The sequence below is a fragment of the Silene latifolia genome, chromosome 5 (assembly GCF_048544455.1).
Source record: "Silene latifolia isolate original U9 population chromosome 5, ASM4854445v1, whole genome shotgun sequence".
NCBI lineage: Eukaryota > Viridiplantae > Streptophyta > Magnoliopsida > Caryophyllales > Caryophyllaceae > Silene > Silene latifolia.
In genome coordinates, this window is record NC_133530.1 from 33,861,455 (window position 1) to 33,878,434 (window position 16,980).

At 38.7% G+C, this 16,980-nt stretch overlaps 3 protein-coding genes across 4 annotated transcripts; 1 reads left to right on the forward strand and 2 right to left on the reverse strand.

Moving 5' to 3' along the window:
- Positions 1 to 665: 665 nt before the first annotated feature.
- On the forward strand, positions 666 to 5,511 carry LOC141657228 (putative glycosyltransferase STELLO2). 2 transcript variants are annotated; one of them, XR_012548692.1, is made up of 4 exons: positions 666 to 2,865; positions 4,004 to 4,130; positions 4,263 to 4,987; positions 5,436 to 5,511. XR_012548692.1 is itself a non-coding variant. In XM_074464384.1 (3 exons), exons 1-3 carry the CDS (start codon positions 1,166 to 1,168, stop codon positions 4,722 to 4,724), a joined length of 2,289 nt encoding a protein of 762 aa, XP_074320485.1. In that variant the 5' UTR covers positions 666 to 1,165; the 3' UTR covers positions 4,725 to 5,036. The 2 variants fall into 2 exon arrangements, 1 of the variants encoding a protein (XP_074320485.1); XM_074464384.1 differs by lacking the exon at positions 5,436 to 5,511 and having other exon boundaries at positions 4,263 to 5,036.
- Positions 5,512 to 5,688: 177 nt separating this feature from the next.
- Positions 5,689 to 9,707, reverse strand: LOC141657229 (uncharacterized). The gene is made up of 7 exons (XM_074464385.1): positions 9,411 to 9,707; positions 9,027 to 9,096; positions 8,839 to 8,944; positions 8,077 to 8,143; positions 7,847 to 7,922; positions 6,248 to 6,543; positions 5,689 to 5,959 (listed from the first exon to the last, which is right to left on the reverse strand). The coding sequence occupies exons 1-7, from the start codon at positions 9,621 to 9,623 to the stop codon at positions 5,876 to 5,878; spliced, it is 912 nt and encodes a 303-aa protein (XP_074320486.1). The 5' UTR covers positions 9,624 to 9,707; the 3' UTR covers positions 5,689 to 5,875.
- A 3,779-nt stretch (positions 9,708 to 13,486) lies between these two features.
- LOC141657231 (tRNA-uridine aminocarboxypropyltransferase A) lies at positions 13,487 to 16,057 on the reverse strand. The gene is made up of 2 exons (XM_074464386.1): positions 15,531 to 16,057; positions 13,487 to 14,477 (listed from the first exon to the last, which is right to left on the reverse strand). The coding sequence occupies exons 1-2, from the start codon at positions 15,859 to 15,861 to the stop codon at positions 14,038 to 14,040; spliced, it is 771 nt and encodes a 256-aa protein (XP_074320487.1). The 5' UTR covers positions 15,862 to 16,057; the 3' UTR covers positions 13,487 to 14,037.
- Positions 16,058 to 16,980: the final 923 nt, after the last annotated feature.

A 16,980-nucleotide genomic window follows, 5' to 3' on the forward strand; every position in this document is an offset into this window, starting at 1 on the left:
CGATTAGTCCATGGGCAGGCACGACCCGAGCACGAAACTGGGCGTGCCAGGAGCGGGCCGCGGCAGAGGTTGGGGTAAATGGGTCAGGCAAGGCACGGCACGGCCAGCCCAATATCCATGCCTGTGCCGGGCCATTTTTGGGGGAAAAGCACGATGGGCTGGCAAGCGGGCCGGCCTAGCACGACTCAATGTAACTCTACTCGCACACCCTGTAATGTGGTGTAGAGGTATCTAAATAGAGTGTTTTTGGGGATCTTTTGCATTCTAGTGGTGTTTTTGAGGATATTTTGCATTCTTGACTTGGGTTCTTGAGGGTATTTTGGGATGATGTCAACATTGTAGTGGTATTTTTGAGGATGTTTAGCATTCTTGACTCGGGTTTTAGATTTTGGAGTCGGTTCTCGGCCTGGGTCGGTTTTGACTCTAGTTAGTGTCATTTCGACGCTTGCGACATGCAGTAAACATCTTAGTCATTGAAAACATTTCCCGAGTTTCGTGAAAAACCGTCCAATGAATTATCGGCTCTACGCAACAGTATCAAATACATATTTTACTCCTATCACGATCGGGTTCGAAAACCCGCAGATACCGGGTATCTACAATGCCATACAAGAATCTCACATAATCCAAAACTACTTATTGGTACTTGGTAGTGTATTTATTTTGATAGAGTCCATGATCAACAACTTGACTAGAGATATTCCAATAGTAGATCCAACTCAATTTTACAAATCTGTACAAAATGAGCATTTAACACTCAGAATTAACTCAGTAATAATAATAATAAAAACGTCAGTCCACCAACTGTAAATCAGTCTACAGCATCAATCAACCATTAATCTACAATTCTCCATCAACCATTCATCCATCACACATGATTACTATATAACAATATTATTATTATTTTCTGCAGATCACAGAAACCAAAAATAAAGAGAAAGCATTCTTCAAACTACCATAGAACACGACAGCTCTTCTACCCACCAAACCCAACTATTCACTCTACTTTTTTTCCCTTCTTTGTCAGTTGTCTGTCACACTGATGCAGTCTTGTTTTCCAAGTTCTATATTGTCGGCAACTTCTTATACTATTTCTCAATTTCTTCACACTCTAAAAACAGTCAACTTATTTTCAATTTTATTTTGTAAAATTTAACTTGCTGAAATGTTGGTTCAAGATCCATCATCATACCCACCAAAATCAACCAAACCCCAGGTGAGAAATTCATCAAATTACCCTCCAAATCGTTTTTCTGAATCAAATGGTCTTGATTTCACAACATGGGTATCTGATAATCTGTACAAAATTGTCACAATTTTAGTAGTGATTGGTACAGTAGCTGCCCTTTTCTTTTTAAGAAATGTTGGTGATTCTGCTGCTTTTATTTGTTTTGAGTCCAAAACTCAGCAAATTGAGGCAATCCACTACCCAAAAATTGATTGGAATTCTATTACTCGCATTACCGATAAAACGACTCCGTATTCGAGTTTTAGGACTGATAAATGGATAATTGTGTCTGTTTCGGGTTATCCGACCGATTCTTTAAAGGGTTTGGTTAAGATCAAGGGTTGGCAGGTGCTTGCAGTAGGGAATTCTAGGACCCCTAATGATTGGTACCTCAAAGGTGCAATCTTTTTGTCATTAGAGATGCAATCTAATTTAGGTTTTCGGGTTTTGGATTATTTACCTTTTGATTCTTATGTTAGGAAAAGTGTTGGGTATTTGTTTGCTATTCAACATGGTGGTACTAAGATATTTGATGCTGATAATAGAGGTGATGTGATTGATGGGGAGTTGGGTAAGCATTTTGATGTGGAATTGATTGGGGAGAAGGCTAGGCAAGAGATTATATTGCAGTATAGTCATGAGAATCCGAATCGGACTGTTGTTAACCCGTATATTCATTTCGGACAGCGGTCTGTGTGGCCAAGGGGGTTGCCTTTAGAGAATGTGGGTGAGATTGGTCATGAGGAGTTTTATACTGAGGTGTTTGGTGGGAAACAGTTTATTCAGCAGGGGATCTCTAATGGTCTTCCTGATGTGGATTCGGTTTTTTATTTTACTAGGAAAGCCGGGTTGGAAGCGTATGATGTCAGATTTGATGAGAAGGCGCCTAAGGTTGCGCTGCCACAGGGTATGATGGTGCCTGTGAATTCTTTTAATACATTGTTTCATACTTCGGCTTTTTGGGGTTTGATGCTTCCTGTTTCTGTTAGTACGATGGCGTCTGATGTGTTGAGAGGTTATTGGGCACAGAGGCTGTTGTGGGAGATTGGAGGGTATGTGGTTGTTTATCCTCCTACAGTTCATAGACATGATAAAGTTGAGGCTTATCCTTTTTCGGAAGAGAAAGATCTTCATGTGAACGTGGGTCGTCTTATTAAGTTTTTGGTTTCATGGAGATCGCATAAGAATAAGCTGTTTGAAAAGATATTGGAACTGAGTTATGTTATGGCAGAGGAAAGATTTTGGACTGATAAGGATGTCAAGTTTACTGCAGCTTGGCTCCAGGACTTGCTTGCTGTTGGGTATCAGCAGCCTAGACTAATGTCCTTGGAATTTGATAGGCTTCGACCTACGATTGGTCATGGAGATCGAAAAGAGTTTGTTCCTCGAAAATTGCCATCTATTCATCTCGGGGTTGTAGAGACGAGTAGTGTCAACTATGAAATAGGGAACTTGATCCATTGGAGGAAGACCTTTGGAAATGTTGTACTGGTTATGTTTTGCAGTGGTCCTGTCGAGCGCACTGCCTTGGAATGGAGATTGCTTTACGGCCGGATCTTTAAAACAGTTATCATTCTGTCATCACAAAAGAACGTAGAGTTAGTCGTTGATCAAGGCCAGTTGGATTATGCATACAAGTAAGCTATCTTCTCTGTCATACTCGACTCCTCTCTCTTGCATAGCACTCCTAGTTAGTTGTATTTTAGATTCATATGTTGCGAACTGGATTGTTCTCTGTGATAACATTGATCAAAGTTGCTTGAATTGTCAGGCTCCTGACTTATTAGCCTCTGATAAAGTAACTCTCACCTAATTTAAGTGCAAAAGCCTTACAGTAGCTCCAATTATATTTCTATTTTTGAGGAGTAAGTAATGGAAGAAGTGTAAGAGTAATACATGATGATAGACGAAATAGACAATCATAAGGACGTGCGTGGTCGGGGTGCCTTTCACCCATGATATAGCATGAATATAACTTAGTTAGCATTTAGCAAGCAAAAAGGGTTAGCTACTCAAAGAGACCTAATACTGAGCTCTCTTGCATTTTTCCTTCATTGCGTGTTATTTCCACATCCCTGAAATTAACTACGGAGTAGTTAGCTTCCTGGTAATCTGGTATTACTTCTCCCATTGTCTGAATGGGATCCCTTGTTCATATTAAGGACGTCTTTGTCTTTTATGGGATGTTAGCAGCTTAAACTGCTGAAGATCCTCTTTTTTGGGGCGACGCTTTAAGCAATCATATTTGCTCTCTCATGTCAAACAATATCCTGTTTGTTTTTGGCAAAACCATGGATTTTATAATCGCACTTATTTAGATAGTGATCATTGTAGGATCAGGGTTGTAAAATACCTCTAGCTTATAGGTGCATGCTATCAAAAACGGAAGTCGTTTTTATCAGCTTATTATATACACATTTTAAAATCACCCCAATTTGGTAATATCCAGTCATTTCAGTTAAGTAGGATTCGAGGTCATGTTTTAGGAAATTGGGAAGTATTTCAAGCAAGTAACAAACCTCAAGATGAAGAAGAAAAATAACAATGCCTACGTTTGCTAAACGCGGCAACAAGACCATTATCAAACACCTAGGAATAGTTATCGTCCTTGCAATTAATTTTTTTTGTGTTTTATTTCATGATATTGCCTGTAGTAGCAAGCTTCTGCTTACGGTTTGTCCAATACAGTTGGCAAACTGGCTGGCAACTGATAGAAGCAGCTCTGAATTAGTGATACTGACTAATTCGTCGACTGCTATATTAATGTGATTACAGGCAGCTTCCTAGGATAATGAGCAGATACACAAGTGCTGATGGATTTCTCTTTCTCCAAGATAATACCGTCCTTAATTACTGGAATCTTCTACAAGCTGACATGACTAAACTTTGGATCACTAACAAGGTAATATGACACTGGTAAATTTTAGCGCGCACCAAATATATTCTACCATGATATTGAGTTATTCCACTGTTATGTCTGTTAATACTATATCTCCCTCTATCGTCTATATCTAACAAGATTGGTGGTATATAGGTCTCAGAGTCGTGGACGCCTGTGTCCACGAACAGTGACGATTGGTTTGTCAAACAATCAAAAATGGTTAAGAAAGTAGTGAACACAATGCCAGCTCACCTGCAAGTAAACTACAAGGAAGCCGCCAACAAGGGTCATATCATTGTTTGCAGCTCGGAGGTGTTTTTTGTGCCCAGAAGATATGTGGAGGACTATGTAGAGCTAGTGGGTTTAGTTGGTGATTTGGAAATACATCACAAAATTGCAACACCCATGTTCTTTCTAGCGATGGATACGCCTCAGAATTTTGACCCAGTTTTGAACACCATGTTGTATAAGAAAGAAGCACCACCTGCCAATACAACCTTCTATTCTGCTCAGCTGCCTGCAATTCACCCGTGGAGCGTGTCAAGTGAAGAAGAATTCATCAAGCTCATTAGAGTAATGGCTGCAGGCGACCCTCTTCTTATGGAGTTGGTTTAAATAGGCAAGGATAGAAAGAGTGGACGATCTGTTTTACCAGTTTAGAAACAGCATCATACACGGGACAGCAATTAGAGGATCCTATGCAAGTATTGTGAGTTGTGACAGTCATACGAAGCTTCTTTTGCGCTTCTTTGTAATTCCTGTCCTCAAGGGGTTTGGTTGTTTTTGTAGATTTGTCCCATTTATTATTCAGAAACTCAAAATGGCAAAGAAAACTGTAGAAATGTGTTTATTCTTTCATAGCATTCTTGAAAATACATGTAAATTTGTGTTCGACCTGAGAATACAAGTCTGTCAACAGCTGAATGCTATCCGTGAATCCCCTTCAGATGGCATCGAGGAATGTCAACCCTGTCCGCTGTCCTGAAGAGAGTTAGGTGTTGGTATTGATTAGCTTGTAAGCTTGCTAATGGTAGATTGTTGGGTTGTAGGAGGGACCATATATCTTTGTTATGGGCCATACAACTCGTGGTGATTGGTCAAGTGAATCTAGGGTACAGACAAACTTGACCTTATCGCAGCAACTTCTTTCACTTCATGAACCCCCCCAACCACATCATCGGAGGCTACATGACAATAGCCTTTAATTTTGTCCAAAAAAGTTGGCGTTTCAGTTCAAACAAAATAAAAGTAAGCAGTTTTTCTACATACCATCTCTTTGTTTTTCATTTTTTACGTGGTACCCCTTCGTTTTTAAAACATTAGTAGTACCCCGAAACTCTACTCGTGTTGGTAATGTTCAACCGTGACCCATAGTAATAATTCTGTCACTTTGCTTTGTTAAGTGCTTATGTGGCTCCGCCTCCGACTTGACATGACAATAATGTGGCAATGACATGGACTCGATAACATGGATTACGACAGTCTTGCTTTTAAATTAGCCCACCATTAACAAAATTCTTCCCTTTGTTAGGGGTATCATATATAGGTTTAAAAAACGAAAAAGTACCACGTATAAAAACCCAAAATAAACATAAGATAAAATACAAGATCGTCTTGAATATATCTAAAGTAATATTCCATACTTCGTATACTATCCCAATTGAGTTTTAAGAATCAAGGCAAAACCACCCAATTGAGTTTTAAGACATAGCCGTGCAGATTAGAGGGTATTACATCCTTGAAAAGTGACTACTACACTTGGAATTCTAGTCAACCTCCATATCAGACACGGCTTCCTCTAAGATCCGCAGCAGTTCCTTCACTCTCTGCCTGGTTAGCTCTACACATTCCTGCAGTTTTCATCATACCATCCGTAAGCAATCACATTCTAAAATATCCAACCCACAATCGCTTTGAAAAAAATTCCAATTACTCCGTAGCTTAAATTCATGGTTTCGACCACAATCCTATCAAATTTGAAAAAACATTCCCTAGCCACGTTATGTCACATCGAATACTCCTTGCTCAAATGTACTCCTGAAAAAAAGAGGGGAATACTGGATAGTGTCCAGTATCCTATACTGGACACATTTTTAGGCGAGTAAAAAATAACTTGGCAGTGAAGAAACAAAACTCACCTGAATTGCTTTTGAGAAGCCTAGAATTTGTCCGCCAGGCTTGTACAGAGAAACGAGCTGATCAGATGAATCCATAACCACTGTTACTGAAGTTTCAATGATAGACTCCTCCTCAGCTGTGGGGTCTGGTATTATGTAATTCTTATGTAGAATACACGTGAGTGACAAGGGAATGCTTTTTAGATTCAGTTTTCTTTTCTCTTTGTTCACAACTTCTTTCTTTGACTTGCCTGCCTCTTCCTCTGACACAATAAACACTCTCCCTTCTTCGTTTAAAGAAACAACTGGAATTTGCACTGCAGTTCAAGAATGCTCCACAACAAAGATGTAAATCACACTAAAATTTTAAGTGATTGAACAAGTAGAATATTACAAAAAAAACATTGAAGACAAATATCTTGAATTTTAAAGCAGAGATAGCGTTCTAGGAATCAGAGACAACAAAGACGTTGAACGCTGCCTTGAAAGAATTGTAATGTGGCTAACAAGAAACATTATCAATATCGTCAACTTGAAATATAACCTTCCACCCCTCAAAACTGAGACACCAGAGCTAGCCCTAAACAACCAGCTCTTTTTTCACATGTCAAAGATAGCTGTTGTCCTGCATTGTTGATCGATCATAGATGCAAGCCCTGCGGTCCTAATGACCTCATTCCATAAATCAATCCTCCCTAGGCACATATAATGTAGTATAAAGCATATACAACACTCATTTTTTGGACGACTAATGCTATCAGAAGATGATTTGCTGACACAATACTTCTCCAGCTATCAGAAAACAGGCGAATATTAGGTAATGCACTATATATTCATCCTCCAACAAGAGAAATAGAACAAAATTAATTCCTCTGACAAATAAGACCACAATGGATCAAGCTTTTCCAACTAGCCCATAGCAATATAACCTTTGAAAATTCACGATCATCAAACAAGACTATGTTATCCCTCACTCTCTCCCCGTTTGATTATGACAAAAGAGAGTTAATTAGGGGGTTGCAATGACTGCTACTTCGACACTTCACTTTTAGGGTCATACCCATTATCAAAATTATACTTAAGGATATGTGATCCCTACCTGTCCTTCCCTATATGACACTTCTCACACCAATGGTATAAAATCTCAATTCTGATCTCGCAATTGGTTCTCATGGCCTGATCTCGGTGGTTGCACCATAAATGCCGACAATACCCCTTTAAAATATGGTCATGGCAACTTTCGAATTTTTGATAACTCGGTCGTTATGCGGAGTGCGGCCTTAATTTAACACCGTGTCTAACATACAAACAGAGAGAGAAAGAGATACATGCATGCCAAAAGAAGAGAAAAATAGATAGTTTATTAAGCATCTAGTGTGATTTTCGACAGTGTTAAACCTCGTTTCTCTAAAAATTTTAATTCACTATTCAAAGATTTGACTAAACAAATCCCTATATATTTTAAGATTTTAAAAGCCCTTGCCAAATTTTTCAAAGAAGTGTTAGAAAATGGACAAACAAAGAAACAACCGTGAAAAATGAATAGAAAAGAAGAAAAAAACACCCAAGGTAATACAGATACATAATACACTGCAGATAGAGGGTTGCTGAGCAACTTACAGTGAGAAAAAGCAGCAGCCGCTGAAAGTAATGCAGCGTCAAAAAGACCACCGTCGGCATCCAAACAGCATATATCCTGCATAAGCAAAAAAGTAACAATAATTTTAAACAAGATACTTAAATTAGAAAGTTAACATGTTTATAATTTTCATTTTTCTTCCCTAAATAACACACATGCTTGTCAAATAAATTGTCAGACAATGCAGGACAATATCAGAAAGCATAGTTACCAGATAGGCCATCCAAGCAGCTTTTCCACTGACCAAACACAGCTCTTTCAGATCTATCATCCCAGCACTATGGACCACAAACAGAAAGTGTCTCAAAATATAATACACAATTATGAATGAAAAAGGCATCTCAAGAATGTCATAAAAAACAATAAATGAGGGAACAACTCATACAGAAAACAAAGCAAATTGCGCAAAAACAATCTTATTGAGCACCATAGAATACTGTCCTGTATGAACATATCGTCCAATAATAAGATCGTCCAATAATAAGATCAGATATTCATATATGCACACGATATGTAATGAATAGATGGATTGCTCCCCACCTCCCCTTAAGATAGTGCATCATATGTACGTATCTACTCTACGCATCAATTTGAAGAGTCATTAACTAGCCTGGCTGCAATACACTAATACACCAAATCCCTATATCCAAATTGCGAAGGCCTTAAGTTTAAAATTTAAATATCCTTCCTTTAATCATTAATTAAATCCTATTGAAAAACCAGTTCTATATATTAACAAGCATGCTTTGAAGCATGACCTCCGAAGAGTGAAGAGAGTATATTTCTTCCAAGATAGAGTATCATATATGAAGAACCGGGATAACTGACCCAGTTATGCTAATTAGTCACGACTTACAATATATTTCTAAGTGGTTGATAAAGCAACATCGCTATAAATCCCAAATTTTGGACGTTAGCAAGCCGAAAGATAAAAATAACAATAGCAAGCAACAATTAGCAAGGGTAGACATGCCTCAAAATGGTGTCAGCTAACTGCTTAGATATAACTGGAGCAGCCTCAGCCGGCCTGCCAGGTCTAACAATGGGAGAACAAATAGGAGGCATATGAAACTCAATTGCTGCAAACAAAGAACGGAATTATTACACCGATGCAAATTCAGAACTCGCCACAGAACAAAACTTGTGACTAAGGACTCTCACCTATGTTCCCCTCATCTGGTGCCTCCACTGAAGGAGTCATAATCTCCATCTTTATCGCCGCCAACATTGTCTACATATAACCACAATGAATACCCCCAAGAAAATATAATTAGAAAAGTAGAAAATCCAATGTGGTAAGTAACAAAGTATAATCAGGTAATCAGTCAGTGGCGGAACTAGGGGTCTAGCCGGGCAGTGGCCCCAAGTAAAAAAGGAAATGTTTTTGCCACCTAAATATAAATCCAATGTGGTGAGGAACAAAGTATAATCAGACAGTGGCGGAACTAGGGAGGGCTAGCCGGACAGTGACCCCAGACAAGAAAATGTTTTTGCCCCGTAACTGTAAATCCTGGTTCCGTCACTGAAATAAGAATAATGACTTACAGTGGAACCGATTTTAACGAGAGCGGAACCATTAGCAGAAGAAACAGCACCAAAGGCGACAGTGGTATCTCTAGAGTGGCGAAGAGGGCGGGCATCAGGCCTAATGGATTTATCAAAATGGCGTTCGTAAAATTCAAGCGGATATAATCGACGAAAGGCTTCAACTTCAGTATCAGTAGACATAGTTTCAGAAGACCCAATTGACGGCACCATTATTTGCTTCAATTAGTAGTATGCTCTGAAATGGTTAAACACAGTCTCCTTATTTCAGAAAAAGCCCTAATTTTGTAGTTCAACAAGCAGGGGCGGATCCAGGATTTGACTAAAGGGGTGGCACACTAAGAAAAAAAAAATTGCGGACAACATTTATACATTAAAATTCTAACATTGTCAATACATATATACCAAAAACTCTAAACCAAATACCAACAAACTTAAGTCCATTATTCTAGAGGGCATATCCATTTTCGGCGATAGAATGTACCTCACATGAGCGTAGAATTGTAAAGTTGTAGCGGACAAGAACGGTCAAAACTTGAACACAGCCATATCATTCACATTAATCTTAGATAATAAATAAACGACAACAAAATAAATGCAACTAAGAGGCGAAACACCAAGCAAAACTAATGCAATTAAGAGGCGAAACACCAACCCACATCTTACTATATCTTCAATCCACCTTTGGGAAGCAAGTCTAAGACGCCCGGCTACCAAAATGACTGGAATGCTGGATTCGCCTCTATGATACTCACACTTCCATCTCATTACTTGTAATTATACATCAATCAATAACCCACAGTACTAAAATTACATGCTTATCCTTGGTTTTCTTCTGTATTCGTTTCTTGTTGAATTGGCAGGCAAACTCTTATTGGCTAAATGAGGTACTATGGGGTTTATACAAGGCTATTACTTATGTAAAAGAGCTTTACGGAAATCCCACAGTCTATTATTCAGCGGGGCCAAGCGCCTCTGTTAGCCCTCCCCTACCCTACCTCTGCTGTCCGGAGGACTCAACACCCTTGGTTCATTTTACCCAAAAGATGGAAATACTTAAACATTGATGTATGTGAAACCAAAATGCAGGCATGAGTGATGCAGGAAATGTGCGACTTTCACAAGGAAGGCATGATATGAAGAGAATCAATTACTACAAAACCTACCTGATGGCACTAAAGAAGGCGGGGCCAAACGCCTCTATAATTACCCAATATACATAAATTGAACTCAAACAAGTATCCTACGAATCGAAATTAATTGCTAAGTGAGTGATTGATTTAGGGTTTGAGAAAAATGAGATAATTAACCAATCATTCAATCTAAACTAACCCAAATCTACAATTACACAAATAGAGAAATAGATTAACAAATTAATGAACCAAATATTCAATCAATCAAATGCTCAAGAATCGAATTTGGGCGAAAAAAAATTACTTACCCACTACCCAGGGCGCCACTACGGCAGGATTAAGGCCGGAGGTGAGGAGTAAGCCGACGGTAAGGTGGAAGGCCGGAGGTGGGCGGCGGTAAGGTGGTCGTATTTTGGATATTGGTTTTGTTTTATTTTGTATAGAATAGAATATCTTTACGTGGTATTCAGTATTCTATAGCGCCTCTCCTCTTTTTTTTCAGATTTTCAGTTTTTTTTTTTTTTTTTTTTTTTTCACGTGAGGACACGCGCCCTCACTTTTCCCCCGCAAATGCGCCCCTGTCAACAAGTAAAACGGAGAAAAGGAGAAGAATTAAAGAGAATTACTTGTATAAGGCGGCTGTGAAACGCTAGCGTCGTCGGTCAGTGGTGGTGTGAAGAAGTTGGTAGTTGCTATTCTTCGCGGCTCCGCCTTGTTGCTATTCTGCCTACTAATTACAATACCGACTACGACTAGTTTTGGTAGAGTTTTAAAAGTTCGGGAAATTATCAAGGCCAAAGCCTAGATAGACTGGGTTGGGTCGTAGGTAGACTTGACAGTCGGTTCCGGGCCGGTGTCTAGTCAGGTTGGGTTCATGTCATCGGTTCGGGAGCAAATTTGGTATAGGTAGGGTAGGGCAACTTTAATCGAGTTTAATTAGATGTGGCAATCAGATCACTCTGGTCGGTTATGGATTGGGGTAAAAGTGTAAAGCAGGTCGGATTATATCAGTTCTTGTTGTGTCTAGTCAATGACGGTTGCAGTCCATGATAGATCGTCAACGGGAGACAAGTCGTGTCGAGTTCGGCATATATTTACCTTATCTATTTGATTTTGGATGTGATTTCACCTTAAAGCAACCTAAAAGTGTATATTATTTTAGTTTCAAGTGAACATACAAGATGAATGTCAATTTGATTTTATTTGCACCATTATTAAGCTAATTCGTTATCGGATCATTTCATTAGGTTGAGTCAATATCTGGCAGGGGTCGGGTTAGTTCGATTTAGATTGGGTTCGGGTTAGAACAAATAAGACTGTTCGATTAACAGTTTAGCCTTGAGTCGGGTCGGTTTCGTTTCACCCAAATACAGGTTCCATCGGTTCGGGTTTCAAGAAGTTTGGGTCCAGTTTTCGGATCGGTCAGTTTTGGCACGCTCTACGTGTAGTTAATTTGGTTTATTTGCTCCTAGCACAAAACCAATGAAAATTTCCTCTCACACGCTCGGTGTATTAACGAGTGAAAAAAAAGTAGAAGTAATCAAGATTATGTGGATCTGTTAAGATTATAGAGGAAGACTTGCATAAATGATTTGTATTATTGATATGGTGACTTACATGATTATGGTGAGGGTATTTATAATATCTCTCATCCTAGAACTTAACCCTAATTTGGCTAACCCTAATGGTAGCCGGGCCTAGTATAGGCCCAATCTCCTAATACCCTCCCGCAATCGTAAAGGCAGTACGTAGTACGAACTTTACGATTGGAGAATTACAATAAAATCAAAATAAGAAAAATCAATCTTCATCGACTTCTCCGTCTTCATTATCCATCTCCGTCTTCGCAAGGTTGGTAAAATAAACGAGTATTAAGACTCGCTAGAAAATTTCTCGAACAAGAACGTTAATTTTTCGGACTTGTCAAAGGTATGAGTCAATTTGCAGGAACCCTAATCGAACCTGACAAATATCAATAAAACGGAAAATTATCCGTTACTTTCAAGATTTGGAGAACGCTAAGTTTTTCGGACTCCAAATTGATTTGAACCACCATTGTGGTGATTTTAATTGCGTAACTCGCCAGTCAATTTTTAGATTACCTTGAACGAATTCGAAAATTAATAATGAAATTTCAAAGAAAGATGGTCAGGAAGATTAATCATGGATCTTAAAATCCCGTGAAATTAAATCACCAGGCATAAAATTTCCACACCATTGATGTAAGGGACAGATTGAGGAAAACGTATGCAATGTGCTTCACCATTTTTATTTAATTGTTTTTTTTTTTTGAATTCAATACAGAAATTATTATGAAAATCCCACCGGTGGGTGTAAATTTTCGACCACCCACCGGTAAGAATGCGGAAGCGGTTAATAGAGACCTCAAGAAAGAGGCTCTGATACCATGTTAAGATTATAAGGGGAGAGATTGCATAAGAGAGAATTGTATTATTGTGTCGATATTGTATTATTGTGTCGATCTCATGAGAATACATGACGATATATATAATAGACGTTGATCCTCTAAACCCTAGGCGGTAGCCGTCATAACCTAACCCTAATGATAGTCGACCGTAATGGGCCTAATATCCTAATACCCTCCCGCAATCGTAAAGGCAGTACATAATACGAACTATGGTGAGGGTATTTATAATATCTCTCATCCTAGAACTTAACCCTAATTTGGCTAACCCTAATGGTAGCCGGGCCTAGTATAGGCCCAATCTCCTAATAGGATCAGTAAGAATAGCAATTACATGTGAATTTGTTATTGGAAACAATATGGCATCATCAACCACAACTGAGAATCAATCGTCCTGGACATGTAACAATGTAATAAGCTGAGGAGCTGAGGGCAATCAAAAAAATAAGATGAAAAGCCGCGACTTGTGTGTAGCAGTGTAGGCATGTCTTTGGTAAGATTTCAGAAAACATCAATAATATCAGAACACCCGGGAACTATAATCATTGCTTAATTTGCTTCCAGGAAGTCGATAGAAAATTTGTGTTCAATTTAGGACAATCGAGTCTTACTCAAGACGGTCAACCTAGTTTCCTTCATAATCAATAATTGAGGACAACCCCCCAATACAACTTAGTACAATATATTCGAACTCAGTATCAACAAAAACTGATCATCAACAGCAAACAGGAGGTCGCTGCATATGGAGCCTGACATTATCATTTCAATCCTACGCAAAAAATCCAGACCCGGAAAGGCGGTCAACTTGATGTGGAAAAGGGATGCGGCTAAGTTCACGAGTGGGAGATAAGTGGACATGGAATTCTCCGTCAGATCAGCAGGAAGAGGCTCTGAGTCATAGGCAAGTGCCTCAGCAAATAAGGTACCCGGCTTGACACCGCTACAAACTACACTTTCTTCTACTGTTTTCCTGTTTCTCTAAGTTGCACCAATGTCATCTCTTTTCTATTGACTTGTGACACTGATTAGCTTATCTAACTCTTGTGCATGAACTACTCTACTGTCACTTTTAACCGATATCTACAGTTGTACTCTTTTCAAGCCCTTTCTTCAACAATTTCACGCGTGGTTTTATACTCTTTAGATAACAGGATTGTAGGTGAACCATTGACTTCAAAACGTCAATTAATGCAGCTTCAATCCGAGTTCCGTCAGGCTCGAGGATTCCCAAAGCTCGTGCAACGGCTTCCATAGTACTCATGCACCCTCTGAACGGTTCCTTCTTCAGAATGAGGTCTGAATCGTATATGCTCCCTCCACTAACCTCATAATCACAATTAAAATGTACGGCTGTTGCAAACTTTGATATAAATGGAAGACTCGCAGTCATCATTTCCTTGGCATGTTTCCAAGTACCATCAAAGACAATCATCACATGCCTCTCCGAACATGAGTCAGCCAGTGATGATTTCCACTGATTGATATCTATTGAAGGCATAGCATTTGTACCTGCATTGACAGCATAAGGCAAGAATTTAACGGAAATTATTCACTGATCATCTATAAAAAAATCACTCTGACTCCAAACAATGACCTTGATAGAGCACATCATTACTTATAATCTACGATTATACCACATTCTTATCATCATTATAATATGGGAAAGATGGATCATAAATCATAAGTCATAACCATAATATCGAACTACAAAACGCACCCTCCTCACAAAAGCACTCATTAACACATAAACTATAACCTGTCTGAATTCACATTGCTGCTAGAATGAATAGCAACCTGAAATCAAATTCAACTAGACTCGTAATTTTTGAGCCAGCCAATTGACCAAGCATCTAATACTTCCAAGGCTAAACCAACCCTGTGTTATCCTGACTCTCCGACACGGATGTCGTGTTGTGTCTGACGCGTGTTGAGTGTCAGATACGGCTATTTTGTGGGGATTTTTCAATTTTTTTGGTCTAAAGTGAAGTGTCGAAGTGTCGTATCGGTATTGGATAAATAGGTGTCGGATACGCGACACGGCAGCCAAGTGAAGTGTGGGAGTAACATAGAACCAAACCCTATTTGAAAGAGCCTAGTTCTTCACTGATCCACAATCACATTCTATGGCAAGAAGCCTTACCACTAGCTAGCTCGCTTTTCTAATACTCACTGATATATGCACAAGGAAATGCGTAGTTTTAGTGACAATTAGAAACAAATCGGCTAGAAAGAATACAAAAACCGCGGATCAATGAGAGCCTAAACTCCCTCAGAACATCTACTGTACTCTTCTACTAAGCCGAAGCTCATCGCTCTAGTCATTTGAAGATCGTCAATCATTATACCTTACTGATACTCCTCCTATGAAGCTATAACTGCCTCAAATTCACAAAATTCATCCCTCAACTATTAATTAAACTAACATAACCATAAAATTAACACCAAGAAGTCTCAACCTTTATAGTGCAGAGTTATGCAGCGAATAAGCAAAATCCCAAATCGGCATTGAATTGTTTAATCAAAGGTAAACAAATGATTGAGAGGGACATAAAATGACGATACCTGGGAAGAGGAAAATGGCATTAAGTGATGGGCGTGGTTGATGGTAGAGAGAATCGAGAAGGGGACAAGAACCTTGTCGAAGTCTACGGCCAACAATTAGGCGACAGTCGTTGAGACATTTGGAAATTAAAGGGACAGTAGCGAGTTTCTGACGGAGCTCATGGGGGTGCTGCAGTACTACAATTTGGGTGTTGGTTGGTATTAACTGTGATGGTAATTTGTCGCATAGGCATACGCTGACCGGCCTACCGCACCCGCCATTGCATATTCTATGACGACCGCAGTCAATGGTATTTGGTTCTGTTGCTGCCGGTAGCGGTAGTTCTTCCATTTTGGTTTTGGTATACTTGTTGCGGAATGCCGATTGTGGGGGCAAGTTATGGGGCAATTAAGTTGTAGAGGATTGGTAAATTATCGGACAAGAGTTATTGAGATTGATTTGGGATTTTGGGTTATTTGAAGGGTGATCGGATGTTTTAGGTTTTGAAATTGGGGAAGTGGAACCTAAAGTTTGCCTGGTTCCACCCATTTGATTCAGGTCATCACAGATTCACACCATCCCTAAATGTTCTTTAGGATACGAGGAGTACAATTTTCTAACGTGGTATATTTCTACATGTGAGTATCTTATTAATCGGTTTAGTTCGGATTATTAGGTTGGTAATACTCTTTCTCACGAGATTTAGGGAGCGTTTGGTAAATGTATATTGACCGATTTTCAGCATATTTAAGGGTTTTACCACGTTTGACTAATTAATATGCTAACTAGGTTAGACCTCGTGCAGTAAATGCACGTCTTATAGACTTATTTTTATTTCTACTAAATTACATATATAATAGTTTTATCTCATTAATTGCTCATTTTTCTCGTCAAAACTGAAAATCAATCAATCAATACATACATACATCTATCTATATTAATAAAGGAAGCTTTTTTCGAGCGTTTATGGAGACTCCAACTATTTCGAACGACTTAAAATAAGAGATAATATTTAAGATAATAATTATTGAAATAAGATATGGAGCAATAAATTAATTATTAGTTTGTTATGGTACAATATGAATCCTAAACTAAAACAAAAGCTAATTACGTTTGTTTTTTTTAAAGTTCAAACAATCAAAATCTACACTACTATATATAGATCAATATTTTGCTTCTAACCCCCTCCCCCACTCCACCCCACCCGAAAAAAAAAATTAGTTTCAAGTTCCTATATTTTGTTTGTTTATTAACGATTATTATCATTAGGTGTATGTTTACTAAATAATTTTTGTTTTTATTTCAGGAAATATATATGAAGACCAACTAAAATACGGTATTTAATTTCTGGAGCTTCGACTGCCTAATAGGAACGAGGTCGGATTCTTTAGTCTTCAAATTACAGTTTCTTTGAATGTTTGTATTCGTAGGAAACATATATGCGTTTTTTTGGATTGAGCCAGGTACGTT